The sequence below is a fragment of the Palaemon carinicauda genome, chromosome 1 (genome assembly GCF_036898095.1).
Source record: "Palaemon carinicauda isolate YSFRI2023 chromosome 1, ASM3689809v2, whole genome shotgun sequence".
Classification (NCBI taxonomy): domain Eukaryota; kingdom Metazoa; phylum Arthropoda; class Malacostraca; order Decapoda; family Palaemonidae; genus Palaemon; species Palaemon carinicauda.
Window position 1 is genome coordinate 158885200 of NC_090725.1, and position 14967 is coordinate 158900166.

Consider the following 14967-nt stretch of genomic DNA (forward strand, 5'->3'; position numbering starts at 1 on the left):
TCGACGAAAGGAAGTATGACCGACGGAGGGACTCGTCTCATCAGGCACCAAGGGACAGGCATAAGTCCGCGAAGGTTCCGACTCTACCCGCCCAGCGGGGAGAGTCGCCCTTTCGGTCTGGCAGCCGCGTCCCGGCCTCAAGATCTTCGATGAGTCGCCCAGAACGGGAGAAACACCTTTCCTCGATGGGCAAGCCCGCAGATCCCTGGTCCGCCGGAAAAAGAGATAGATCCAGGACGGAGGCCTCCGTTCCAGCGGCGATGCCCGTCCTACTGCCTAAAGCGAGGGGACTGGACCACTCCAAGAGGATGCCTCCTCCTCGAGCGGCTCCCCCCGTCGGAGGTCCTTTGTCACGAGAACTGGGACATCCAACGGAGAAGGTAGAGTACGGAGAAGAAGGTTTGCCAGCGAAGGTTTCTGCATACAGGAGGGTGATAGGCCTCATCCGACGGCACCATAGGCTGGACGAACCGGAGCCCTCTACTGACGAGGTCTGGCTCTCGAGCCTCAACAGGCTGGTGGATGCGCCTGTACAACAGAGGCCCTCACTAGCCCTCCCTTTAGCTAGGGATGTGAAGCTGGGATTGGCACATGTTAGCAAGGTCGTGCCAACCATGCGGAAGCCCCCAAGAACCAGAGCGCGTTTAGACTTCTCCAGGGCCTGAAGACGCAGTCCCGGTTCTACCTCCCGGAAGGACACCGCGCGGGGGCCTGCGCAGTGGAACCAGCAGTCGCCATCTTAGGACAGGGCGCAGCAGAGGAGAGGGCTACCACAGCCCCGGTTTGTTTCTCCCCCACGGAGACTGCCATGATGGAGGAGCTGTCCAGGGACTTGATTCACGTGTCATCGTGGCTGGATTGGTGGGCCTCCACGCTGGTAGGGTTCCAGTCCTCGCAATCCCGGAAAATCAGGCCTTGCTGAAGGAGCTGATTAGCTTGGGAGGTAAGGCCCTGAAGTTCCTTTCCTATCAGTCTATAACACAAACCGCCAACTGGATACGGAGAAAAAGGGACACAGTGCTCAGCAGGCTTGTAAGGAGGCTCCCTGACAGGGAAGCGAGGTCCCTGAGGAGCCTTCCACCGTGGGACGAGTCAGTTTTCCCCCTCAAGGAAGTGGAAAAGACGGTGGAGAGGGTGAGGAAACTAAAGGATGTGGGGGAACCCAGGTCCCCTCCAACAAGAAGACCCACCCATAGAAGAGCACCTTCTGACGTCCCTCTCCCTCCTCGCGCCTCACCTAACCAGCCCAGGAGAGATGCCCCTACTACATCCTGGCAGCAACCTTAGCAGCCCTCCCGTAGGGGAACGTCGGTCGCGCAGTCAGCATTCAGGCCCTCCTATTCAGCCGCCAGAAGAGGTCGTTCGGCCCGCGCCTCTCGAAGGAGATAGGGAGAGAGGTCCCCTACTCCTGCCGAAGCCTCAGGTTGGGGGATGCCTCAAACATTCTTGGCAAGCATGGCGGGACCACGGATCGGACCCGTGGACCGTGACAGTCCTGAAAGAAGAGTACAGGTTGCCCTTCCTGGTGGACCCCTACCTCTGATACCAGATCTACAGGCGGAATGGTTGGCACCAAAGGACCCCTTGAGAAGGACGGCCCTGCAAGAAGAGGTCTCTGCTATGCTGGCGAAAGGGACAATTGAACCAGTCAAGAACCCAGGTCCAGGGTTCTACAGCAGACTCTTCCTGGTGGAGAAAGCGACAGGGGGCTGGAGACCGGTCATAGACCTCTCAGCCCTCAACAGGTTCGTGTGCAAGACCGACTTCAAGATGGACACTCCGAAGTCGGTCCTAGCGGCCTTGAGGGAAGGAGACTTCATAATGCCATAGACCTCAAGGACGCATACTTCCAGGTCCCTGTCCACCCCTCCAGCAGGAAGTACCTAAGGGTAAAATGGGGTACCCAAACATTACAGTTCAAGACCCTCTGCTTCGGTCTGTCCACAGCCCCTCAGGTCTTCACGAGGGTCTTCGCGACAGTCTCAGCCTGGGCGCACGAACAGGGCATCCGCCTGATTCAGTACCTAGACGACTGGTTGTTGCTTTCAGCCTCAAGGGAAGTACTGAGGGGGCAAGGCGCGAAACTCCTGCAGTCCTGCAACGTCCTGGGTATCACCATCAACCTGGAGAAGTCCCAATTGATACCCTCCACCAGGATGACCTACCTCAAGATGGTCCTGGACTCCTGGTTGGCGAGAGCATTCCCTTCCGTGGAGAGACTGGACAACCTGAGCCAGATCTTACGGCCCTTCCTGTCGGGTCAGCCCAGGAAAGCCAGGGACTGGCAGAGACTGATAGGTCACCTCGTGTCATTGGAGAAGCTAGTTCCACAGGGGAGACTCAAACTCAGGGGAGTACAGTGGAACCTGAAGGAGGCCTGGAACCAGAGAGACTCCCCGCACAAGGTGGTCCCGATGTCCCCGGAAACGAAGGAGGTCCTCGATTGGTAGCACGACACATCGAACATCCTTAAGGGGATGGCCTTCGCGGCCGACCCTCCGGAGATTCTCCTGTTCACGGATGCATCCAAGGAGGGTTGGGGTGCTCATCTCCTCGACAGCACAGCGAGAGGAAGATGGGGAGCCGAAGAGAAGAATCTTGCACATCAACGTACTTAAAATGATGGCAGTGCAAAGGGCATGCCTAGAATTCGTTCAGAAGCTCCGTGGAAACACCATGGCACTGATGTGCGACAACGCCACGATGGTGGCCTACATAAAGAAGCAAGGAGGACTAAAATCGAGGGAGTTGTGTGGCCTCACGTTGGAGATCCTGGAATGGGCCGAAAGGGAGCAGATCAAGATCTCGGCCAGGTTCATTCCAGGGAAGAGGAACGTCCTGGCCGATGGCCTCAGCAGAATGGGTCAAGTGGTGGGGTCCGAGTGGTCCTTGCACCCAGAAGTGGCCAAGACTCTGATTCAGAAGGCTGAACGCACAGCTCCCCGTGTTTTGTTCTCCTGTGCTAGATCCAGAAGCGGCGTTCGAGGACGCCTTCCAGCATCCTTGGGACAACCTCGACGTTTACGCCTTCCCTCCCTTCGGAATGCTCAGACAAGTCCGCAACAGGTTGAGGAGAGCGGACAACCTGTGGATGACTTTGGTAGCGGCCTGGTGGCCGGAGAGAGAGTGGTTCGCGGATCTAAAGGAACTGGCGCGCCTTCCACCTTGGCCCCTTCCGGACAGGTCAGACCTTCTCCGGCAGCCACGCTTTCAAAGGTTCCACGAAAACCCTCGGTCCCTCTGCCTTCACACGTGGAGGTTATCGAGCGTCTCCTAAGGAAGGAAGGGTATTCGGCGAAGACCGCAACGAGGATGTCGGGTTACCTGAAACGGTCGTCAGCCGCTGTGTACCAGGCTAAATGGGCTACCTTCACGAAGTGGTGCGTCACGAAGAACATCAAGCTGTTGAAAGCTTCCATCCCGGAGATAGCTGACTTCTTAGTCTATCTCAGGGACGAGGTAAATATGTCCATCCCAGCCATTAAAGGAGTCTGAGCTGCCCTGGGACCAGTCTTCCTCCTGAAGGGCATCGACCTAGGTTCCTCCAGACACATCTCGATGCTCATCAAGAGCTTCGAGCAATCATGCCCCCCTCAAGCGGTTAGAGTGCCCCAGTGGGACGTGGCTGTCAGAAACTCCCTTCGAACCCCTAAAGGACATCTTAGACAGGGAGCTCACCCTCAAGACAGTTTTTCTGTTAGCACTGGCATCGGCAAAACGGGTAGGGGAGCTTCATTCATACGAGGTGTCACACTCGAAGGGCTGGCGTGAAGCTACCTTCAAGTTCGTCCCATCCTTCGTGGCCAAGACCCAGAACCCAGCAGTCTGGGACCCCAAGTTTGAAGGCTTCTCGGTGCCGGCAATCCCACGTTCAGACAACCCGAAGGACTTGCGGCTGTGCCCTGTCAGAGCAGTACGGAAGTATTTGGAGAGGACAGACAGACTTAGACCCGAAATCAAGAGTCTGTTCGTTTCTTCAGGATTAGTGAAGAAACCAGTCTCCAAAAACACGTTCTCCTTCTGGCTACGGCAAGTGATCATGAGGGCCTACAGTAGTGCAGGGATTCCTATTCCGGGTAAGCCTAGACCCCACGACATCAGAGGTCTGAGTACTTCGTTGGCCTTTGAGAAGAACATGGCAGTCAGCCAAATCCTGCGGGCGGGTACTTGGGCCAATCAGTCAACCTTCACAGCTCACTACTTGAAGGAATGCTCGAGGAGGTCCTTGGACGGATTCTCTCTCAGTCCCGTCATTTCAGCGCTTCAAAAGATTTAAAGGTGTAGCCCCAGGGTAACCACGGGTAGTAAATCCAAGAGACACAGGTTCCTTCCTTACCCCCTGTTCCCTTATTACCATCCCTGAAATGACACTAAACCCTTTAACTGCCAGGGCATACATTGTCAGTGAATGGATACTTCTCCGAAGATTTTTACAAAGGTGAGTTACTTAGACACTAAGATAGTTTTTTGGGTAGTTTTCCCTATTTCTCTTGTTTTCTCTAGGTTCCCCCCCTTTTCTCTCCTCATCATGGTCTCTGGGTCCTGTGGTACACTCCCACCTCCTAAGGTATAAGTCTCCTAAGAAAGTAGTTCGAGGTAAGTACTCCGTGTTGGAACAAATCACAAATTTTAAGTAATTTGTATTTTTCCTAACAGTACTTACCTCGAACTACTTTCCGGTTATGGCCCGCCCATCCTACCGCGAGTTCCTTACAGGACTTAATAGAAATCTATCTGACAAAACTTACTGGAGATCGAGACCTGAGCAAGCATGCTCTCTGACCCCGGGTCGTCTCTGAGCGCGTATCACTCCGCCAGAGAATGCCCCGCATAGAAAATGGGAGTAGGGTAAACTACACAAAATTCTGGTCGGATAGGAGGAGATCCCAGATACTCCTAAGAAAGCAGTTCGAGGTAAGTACTGTTAGGAAAAATACAAATTACTTAAAATTTATGATATATATAATATATATATATATATATATATATGTGTGTGTGTGTGTGTATATATATATAATATACATATATATATATATATATATACATACAGTATATATACAGTATATATACAATATATGTATATATATATATATATATATATAAAATATATATATAAAATATATATATATAATATATATATATATATATATGTATGTATGTATGTATGTATGTATGTATGTATGTATGTATGTATATATATATATTATATATATACAGTCAGCGATATAAGTTGTGTCGCGATTTTATTTCGCGAAACAACTTATGTCGTTTTTCAGCAGGACCCTCTATATCCGTTATAAAAATTGGCCGGGAGAAATTGACTAATTGGCAACTTACCTGTACGCATTGGGCGGCTCAGGGAAACAACAGCGACCCAGCCAGTGTTGGCCTTGACTTCATACAGGTCGGTTTTCCTCAGTTTTTGCGACGCGCTCCCTCTTCTTTGTCACGTGGTGTGCTTTGTGTTTTTGTGCTGTGTGTTATTTGTAATCATGCCAGGACCTAAAACTTCACATGATGATATAGTGCGTGTTATTGAGTGTCACAAAATCGGTTTGCCAACACGAGATATCGCCCGACAGACAGGAGTTCATCCGCGAACCATCCAAAACCTTGTGCGGAAGTTTAAGGAGTCTGGTAGTGCCGACGTGCCACATCACAAAAAGGCGAGTGGAAGGCCCCGAAAGCTTTCAGAGCGCACGTTGAAAATTGTCAAACGACAGGTTGATGCTGTACCTTCAACCTCAGCAAAGAAAATAAAATTTGAGAATCCTAGGTTATTGGGGGACGTGTCTGTTCGTACCGTTCAGCGCAGGTTGAGTATGGACCTCGGGTACAAGAAAGCGAACCCTTCTAGGAAACCCGACATCAGCAAGCGGCAAGTGATCGCCCGGAAACTTTTTGCTGAGAAATACAAAGAATGGCCTTTGGAGAAGTGGCAACAAGTGTTGTGGAGTGACGAAGCAAGTTTTTTTGTCTCGGACACGAGTGGAAGCAAAGTGTGGAGGGGGCCCCAGACGAACACGCTCGCAGACAATCAGGTTGCCAAGCACCGCAAGTTCCCCCAGTATGTTATGGTGTGGGGGTGTTTTGGTTATGGGGGTTTAGGAACACTTGAGTTCCTAGATAAGAACACGAGTGTGAACCAGTACACGTACTATGAGTTGTTGAACGACCATCTTGAAGAGAGTTTTGAGAAGACGGGAACCTCTATTTTTCAACAGGACGGGGCTACTGCGTACACAGCTAAAAGTGTTATAACGTGGTTGAAGGATTGTGGGATAGACTTTATTGAAGACTGGCCTGGTAATTCCCCCGATCTTTCCCCCATTGAGAACTTTTGGGCCATCATAAAGGCGAAGATAAGGGAGGAAGACAAGAGTTCCCTGGGAAAACTCAAGGCCGCCATTCAGCGCACGTGGGACACCTTCGAGCCATCCATGCTGCAAAATCTTGCAAACTCATTGCCAAAACGGTTGAGGGAGACACTGAAGAGGAAGGGGAAGCACACCAGCTATTGATTAATATTAGGTTAGTACGCCATCAAAATATATTCTTGTTTTCTTTTTTTTATAAGGATGTTATTGTTATTTTTATACCGCTGTTGTGAGTGAGTGGGGGTGTTTTGGGGTGCCCGAAACAACTTTTGACGCTGACTGTATATGTATATATATGTATATATATATATATATATATGTGTGTGTATATATATATATAATATTATATATATATATATATATATATAATATATCATGGTTGAATGTAGAAATCCTGAGGAAAGATTTCCAGCTAGTTAGAAAAGTTATTCCCACCCACCCTAGGGTGATGTAATGAACGAGGGTTTGTATTCTTGTCTGAACAAATGACAAATTTGAAAGTAATTTGTAGTGAGAGGAGGATGGTGGGGCTTTTGGTCTGGTGCGCCCCCACACTCGCCTGGTAACAACCTACATTTTTGATGAAATCTCATTAAAAGTCACAACGGCAGTTTCCCAGCCTTACTGAAGTCATATTGTATAGTTAGGAAAATTATAAATTACTCCCAAATTTTACATTAATTTCCCCTTCCTTGGAGTGCAATAGTTGAATTATTTTGTTAATGGAACAAACCCCTGATGCAGTGCAGGTAAACTACCATAGCAAGTCTCATTCTATTTATTTTTCACCGATATGCCTGACAAGGGATAGGATCGTTATAAATGTAAACCCATTGCTTTGTATTAGCTTTACATTTGACAGTATACTTTAGTAGGGATATACTGTAGGTTCCTCTATTGGCATTCTGCATAAAGACAGAAGCTTAACCAATCACCTAAACACTTTTAGGTCAATAGTCGAGACTGGAGTCAGCACTATGCACACCTCAGGTTCAAGTATTTAGAAATCCCAGAATTTTATATCAGCCAGTTTGTTCATAGGAACTTTCTTTCTCCTAAGGGTAATTTTTTCTATTAAAGGATGAATGTCTATATTTGTGTAGGAACAAATCTCAAATCTTGAAAATAATTTGCATTTTTCCTACTATGCCAACCTGACTCATGTAATTTAACGTCCCACCTCATTTATCCTGCAATTATTAGGTGAAGGCAAAAGTGGCAACTCGGTGAACTGGCATGAGGTGGGGATTCTCTACCTGCCAGTAACTACCAACACCTGGTTACAAATTGTAAGAGCCGCATTTCCAGCTTTGCTGAAATTGTACTTCTATTAAAGGACTCTGGTTTGTATTGTTAGAAAAAATATGAATTGGTTTTTAAAATTTTGATTTTCATTCTATGTAGGGTGCTTGTGGTGGGAGTAACAGCAGCAATGGTGGTTGTAGTGGTGGAACATATGGTAACCTAACAACAGATGGTGTACTAGGGGAAGGTGGTGTCAGAGAATGCTCACTATGTTTACAAGAGGTTGCAGCGGATACGTTTCCACATCTAATTTCCTGTCCACATTCTGCGTGTCTTCAGTGTCTCAAACAATATCTAAAAGTGGAAATAAGTGAATCAAGAGTGAATATTAGCTGTCCACAATGTCATGAACTCATGCATCCTACTGGTTAGTCAAGAAGATTTCTTGTTGTGAACTCATGAAAAAAATATATTTTACCCCCCTGGAATTGATGATTTAATTTTTTGGATTATAGATTATAATTAGAATATATGATTACAGATTATAATTAGAATTTATTATTGAGCTTTTTTCCCCTTTTTGTTCAGATATTCATCAGATTGTTGACAATGCATTATTATCGTACAAGTTTGAAGATTTTATGCTTCGAAGGGTGCTGTCCATGGATCCTGATACACGTTGGTGTCCAGCCCCAGACTGTGGGTAAGTATCTATAGATCATATTTTTGTTCTTTGAGAATGGGTTCTTAAGAGTACGAGTGGCCTAGCTGTTCAAGTCAAATTCTGCAGATAGAATTTTTTTCTTGTAATTTCAATTTAGGTTGTACTGTAATGAAAAGTGACACTTGTTGTTCATGCCTGTATGTAAATAACACTATCAATATGCTAATGATTGACAGTATAGAATATAAGGTATACAACAATACCCCTTTTTGCGAAATAGTTCCGTTCCTGAAGAAACGATCGTTAAGAGAAAATTTATTCATCAAAGTACGTTTTCCCATTGACTTCTCTTGTAAACAGTGAGATACGAATGAGCTCACCAAAGTTCACTTGTTTCCCATGGATCCTTATACACGGTGTCTAGCCCCATACTGCGGGTAGGTGTCTATAGATCATATTTATGTTCTTTAAGAATGGGCTCTTACAAGTGCAAGTGGCCTAGCTGTTCAAGTCAGATTTTGCCGATGGAATATTTTTCTTGTAATTTCAATTTAGGTTGTATCCTGGATATATACTGTACAAAAAGTGTAATGAAAAGTGACACCTGTTGTTCATGCCTGTATGTAAGTAACACCTTCAATATGCTAATGGTTGACAATATTGAATATAAGATATACAACAATGCCCTGTTATGCAAAATATTTCCGTTCCTGAAGAAACTTTCGATAGGCGAAAATTTATTCATCAAAGTGAGTTTTCCCGTTGACTTCCCTTATAAACAATGAGATACGTTTGAGCTCACCAAAGTTCACTTGTTTCCCAATACAAGGCTTAATATACAGTACACTAAAAGAATACCTCAACTAATTTGTATTATTAACAGCAACGGGTCAAAAAGTATATTTCGTTTCAGTTAGTAACAAAAATGAAAAATTAAAATGCCACTGCGATATTTTCAGTGCTGTAGTGTCCCCTTATGAATAAAAGGAAACGATGTTACTGTATTATGGGTCACGGCCGGAATGCCAATTTAAGGGGGTATATAAAGAAAAACATAAATTCCTGAAAAAATTCACTTAGCTGAGTATGACAATGGAGAATGCGTATATGAAATATTTTGTCAAAATTCCTCTTACTTTCATTGTTACAGTACAGGGTAATTAGTAGAATTAACGCAATAAAACAAAAACATTGTTTCCTATAAGAAAATGCAGTATTTCTTCTGTTATCGTAAATTTTGATAATTTTTACATTTCAATGTAAAACAAATTGTGAGCAATGGCATCTGTATAGATTCCACAAGTCACAAGATGATGTATTACATGGTAATTACATCCTTCGGCCTTCAGTCCTATTGCAAACCTCAGAGAGCGTATATATTTGAGTTTGACCCAGGCATTCACTTGTTTTTGTCTGTTTTTCTCGCTTTTGGCAAGAATTTCATCGTGCCGAGGAGGAAAAGACAATTTCAACATCTTGCTAACATAAGGAAGAAGAAAATTTGTTATGATGAGAGTTTAGAAGTGGGTAATATTGGCCTGTCTCTAAGGTAAAGTAACAATAAAAAAATTTTTTTATTTATTATTTCTTTATAATTATCTTTTTTACATCTTTCTTTCATATTATGGAGGGGCGACGTTATTGCCTTAAGAAGCAAAATATTGAGCAAATGGATCTTCACTTATGATTAGATTATTATACAGTGGAACCTCTACATACGATTGTTCCAACATCCGAATTAAAATTCCATTAAAGTTTTGTCTTGACACCCGAAGTCATGCTCCAACATCCAATGTAGATCTTGTTTACGCTGGTAGATGGCAGCACATGGGAGGGATGCCATTGAGCAGCTAGTGCTCTGTTCTCTGTTCTTGTGTGTATCGTGTGGTTGTCCTCTGTTCGATCTGTTATTAACAGTGCTTTTTTTCTTCCTTTTCTCACATTTCCTTTTTGATTTTACCTATAATCATGGTGCCTAAGAAGCTAAGTTCCAGTACAGGTAGTGGTGAGGAAAGGAAGAAGGCAGTTCTTTCATTAGAATTGAAGCAAGAAATTATAGAAAAACATGAGAGTAATGTGCATGTGAGTGATCTGGCTAAATAATATGGCCGGAATAGGTCTACGATCTCAACAATCATCAAGCAGAAGGCAGCCATTAAAGCAGTCAAACCATCGAAAGGGATCACCATTATTTCAAGTCGACGTAGCAATACCCTGGAAGAGATTGAACGCCTTTTGTTGATAGGGATAAAAGACAGAGAGATGGTTGGCAACGATCATTTGTGAGAAAGGCCAGCGTGATAAACAGAAAGAAAGGAAAAAGTGAAGTAAAGAAAACTAAGATAGCATTAACAAGCTCTTTTAAAAAAGTCCTCTCTCTATTTCTGTTTCTCTCTAAACATAGCATTAACATGCTCTTTAAATGAAATCTCTCTCTCTCTCTCTCTCTCTCTCTCTCTCTCGCTCTCTCTCTCGCTCTCTCTCTCTCTCTCTCTCTCTCTCTCTCTCTCTCTTTTTTGTTCTTCTTCGCTGTTAGAGTGTTAGAGACTTCTATTAAATTTTTTCTGAGAGAGAGAGAGAGAGAGAGAGAGTTCATATGATTTTTAACAGTGTCAACGAGTTGAAAGACAATTAAATGTAACTACGAAAGTAATATCAGCGAACCTGAATTCTTTTTTCAACCAAAACAAATATTGATACAAACACAGTCGTGTGCGTATGCACAAACACACACACACACACACAGGTGTAGGAATTGCTACGCAGTAGGAGACAGACGGTCGGGGAGGAGGTAGAGATGGTGACTGCGATAATGTACCGTAACTCGGTGATGAAAATTAAAAATCAAAAAGAAAAAAAAGTGTAAAAAATATGAAATATAGAAATAAGAAAAAATAAATAAGCTAAGTTATATTTAATTTTCCTTAGTGTAAGTTACGGTACGTTATCGCAGTCACCATCTCTACCTCCTCGTCATCGTGTCTCCTCCTGCTAGGAATTCCCACACTTGTGTGTTTGTGTGTTTGTGCATACGCACACGAGTGTGTTTGTATCTATATTTGTTTTAGTTAATAAAGGAATTCAGATTTGATGATATTGCTTTTTTAGTTACATTTAATTGTCTTTCAACTCGTTGATGCTGTTAAAAATATGTACACTCTAAACACATTTTTGTCTAATCTCTCTCTCTCTCTCTCTCTCTCTCTCTCTCTCTCTCTCTCTCTCTCTCTCTCTCTCTCTCTCTCTCTCTCTCTCTCTCAGAAAAAATTAATAGACGTCTCTAACAGTGAAGAACAAGAGAGAGAGAGAGAGAGAGAGAGAGAGAGAGAGAGAGAGAGAGAGAGAGAATTTTACTTAAAGAACATATTAATGCTTTGTTTAGAGAGAAACAGAAATAGAGAGAGGACTTTTTTAAAGTCACCATCTCTACCTTCTCGCTGATCGTCCATCTTCTCCTGGTCTCCTCCTATACCTGCATTGGCCTGTCTCTAAGGTAAAGTAACAATAAAAAAACATTTTTTATTTATTATTTCTTTATAATTATCTTTTTTACATCTTTCTTTCATATTATGTAATTATGTTATTGTTATGTGTAATTATATGTAGTAATTTATTAAGGAGTTATTGTAGGTTTTTGGGCTGTGGAACGAATTATACAAATTACAGTGTATTCTTATGGGAATATTTGCTCCAACATACAATCGTTTTAACATACGAAGCAGTTTCTGGAACAAATTAAGATCGTATGTAGAGGTTCCACTGTAAATAACTTAGTTTTGGTTTATTAATATCCAAAAAAAGGAACATAAAATTCATAATAATCTTGATTTATTAAAATTGTCTTTGTAAAAATACAAAAAAAAAAAAAAAAACTTTGAATGCCCGTATCTCAAAACTATACTGTACTTATTGACCTTCAAAATTTATCGTCTCCCTTAGTTTTAAAGATTTAGCATTGAAATTTGGTATATAACTTTGAAAGACATTATAAATCAATAAAATGTCCTTTTTTCCAATTTATGTTTCATATTTTTTTCTTAATTTTTTCTCCTGATTTTAGAGATTTCTATTTTACCATAATGAAAAAATTCATATCTAGCAAAAAAAGGACTTTTCGAAAGAAAAAAAAACTTCATTTGATTGGAGATCTATATCAGGTCTATTTAGGGTAGAAATCCCAGGTCTTAATATTAAGTATCAAGGGAGGATATAGAATTAGAAAAACACTAATTTTCAGGATAAATCGCCCTGGCGTCACGAAACTGAAGGTTAGAGGCAAAAATCCTATGCAGTTTTGAGATGTCCTATGTCACCTTATTAAGTGGTATGAATGTCAAAGTCCTGAACTTAAAAAATGACATTAGCTGGCCAGCCCCCTTAAGAAAACCAAGTTAGTCGCTGTATTAACTGTGTAGGCAAAACAACCCTAATCTAATAATTATAATTTGCAAAATTAAAACAAAGTTTACTCTATAATAATTATAAAATTAATGATAATCTTGGTTACAAATTACCGATCAAATGGCTGGTAAGTTCACAAAATAATTACAATCCAAACACAGCAAATAAATGTAAAAAAAATGAAAAGCAAGCACGGTCAGTTGCGGTATGAAACCCGCTAGCATGTCCAAAATTTAACTTTGAAATGCCATTAAACACGACTGTAAGTAATATGAGAGGAAATTATTTCTAAAACTATTTACAGTTCTATGATGAAAGGATAGTTAAATGAAAGTTGAATGAAATGCCAAGAACAAAGGAAGGAGAAAGGATATTTAAGATTTCAAGCTTGAGGAAAATGCAAAGATTGGATTTGGGGCAACTGGTAGTCATCAGGGATAGAAATTAAAATATATTGCATAGGGATGATGTCATTAAGAGGAAATGAAGAGAATATTATTAGCATCTATTGAATACTGAAAATGAGAGACGGGTTGGGAGTAGCACAAAGGGTGGGGGAGACAGTAATGGAGATACAGAGTACAGAAGTGAAGCATTCATTGAGTGAAAGGAAGAATGGTAAGGCACCAGGCCCATCAGAGTTTCAAATTGAAATGGTCAAGATACTAGCTACAGAGGGGGAAGAATGGATGCTGGATTTTTTTAGAGCAATATGGGGAGAGGAAATAATGCCTAAAGAATACTCTAGGAGGAGAGTAATGGTATCTATATTTTCAATATTTAACTTAGCCGGTGATTATATAGCTGCAACTCTGTTGCCCGACAGACAACTCTACGGTAAAAACTCGCCAGCGATCGCTACACAGGTTGCGGGTGTGCCCAACAGCGCCATCTGTCATCCAGATACCCAGTACTCAATGTAAACAAAGACTCAATTTTCTCTCTGTCGAGCTATCGACAAGACGTACTTACTCGCTGTTGCTAAACTGGAGTTTTTTCACAACTAATTGGTGAAGTACTTTATTCTAGTTTTGAGCTTTTGCTATGCAGGTGTTTTATCTTCATCTTAAATCTTGAACTCGTTTTGGATAGATTTAATTATGGTGACAAAGAGAGTATGGACTTTCTTTCACTTTTAAATGGCCGACCCTTCCCTTAGACGGAAGTGTGTTTAGGCTTTTAGTATTATCTTATCACGTTATGGATTTTCCTCTATATATTTTATATCTCTCCGCCTTTATTAGGCCTCTTCGATTAACTTTCCATTTATTATAAACATATAAAAATAATTTTAATGTTTTGTTTATATAGACCTTTCCTGAGAGTAGGCGGTCCTAACTTGGAAACCGAAGTTAATCAACGTTGAGCCCTTTATATCGTAATTAGCTTTTAAAGAGCTAAGGATTTAAAACTTTTTAAATGTAATATTTTATGAAAGAATTTCTTTGATAGTCTTCGTACTGTTTTCAAAGATGAACTAACGTTTAGTTTATTTATGCTACGCAGTTGTTGACGTTCAGGACGTTCAACATGCGCTCTATCGTTACGATAGAGAGAGAGTGTATCACGGTTTCACTTTGCAGTAAGAGTAAATCGATTCTGACGTTTTGTTCATTCTTTCTTAGCTTAAATGTTTTAAATTCTATTTTAAAGGAACTTTTTATTTGAAAAACCTTTCAGTTTTTTCCTTTAGTCAAATAACATGTTTTTTTGACGAAATATAATTGGGCTCTTCTCTTAGGTGCGAAATCAAGAGAGAAAGAGAGAGAGAGATAGAGACGGAGGGAGAGAGAGGAGAGAAAACGTTCCGTTCAAGCGGGTAACGTTGTTCTCGAGTTACTCTCGTCCCTAGTTGCTGTACGGGGAGGAAGGATAAAACGTTTTTAGTTTTTTATTCTCGTCCCCAGGCTATGTGCGGTGAGAGATTGAAAACGTAGTTATATGAACTAGTGTTTAGTCTCTTTCCCAGCCACTGATTTTTTTTATCTTAAATATGTTTTCTGGTTTTTTGCTGGTATTAATGAGCTTGCATTATACGACTGATTTCGCAATTACTATCTTTTAATGAAGGGTAGAATTGCGTGTTTCAGGTAGAAATCAGTAAAAGTTTCGATTTCAGTGAAATAAGTGCAAAACAGAAAATCGAAGTGATAAAGTGATATGCGCAAAGTGTTACAGTGTTGCGTCCGAGGGTTCGTCTGTTCGTGCCTGTCGTTCACCTAGTCCGGGACCTCTTGCATGCTCCCAAGCCCAGGGGAGAAGTAATGTCAAACGACTTAT

The 14967-nt window shown here is 42.3% G+C and overlaps 1 protein-coding gene across 5 annotated transcripts in view; it reads left to right on the forward strand.

Annotated features, from left to right (window-relative positions):
* LOC137652693 (E3 ubiquitin-protein ligase RNF19B-like) overlaps positions 1-14967 on the forward strand; it is a 305828-nt gene that overhangs the window by 133803 nt on the left and 157058 nt on the right. For all 5 annotated transcript variants that reach the window (XM_068386125.1, XM_068386099.1, XM_068386105.1 and 2 more), the window contains exons 4-5: positions 7782-8049; positions 8211-8325. In XM_068386125.1, the coding sequence (XP_068242226.1) occupies positions 7782-8049; positions 8211-8325 (383 nt within the window). The remainder of the gene's footprint in view (positions 1-7781; positions 8050-8210; positions 8326-14967) is intronic.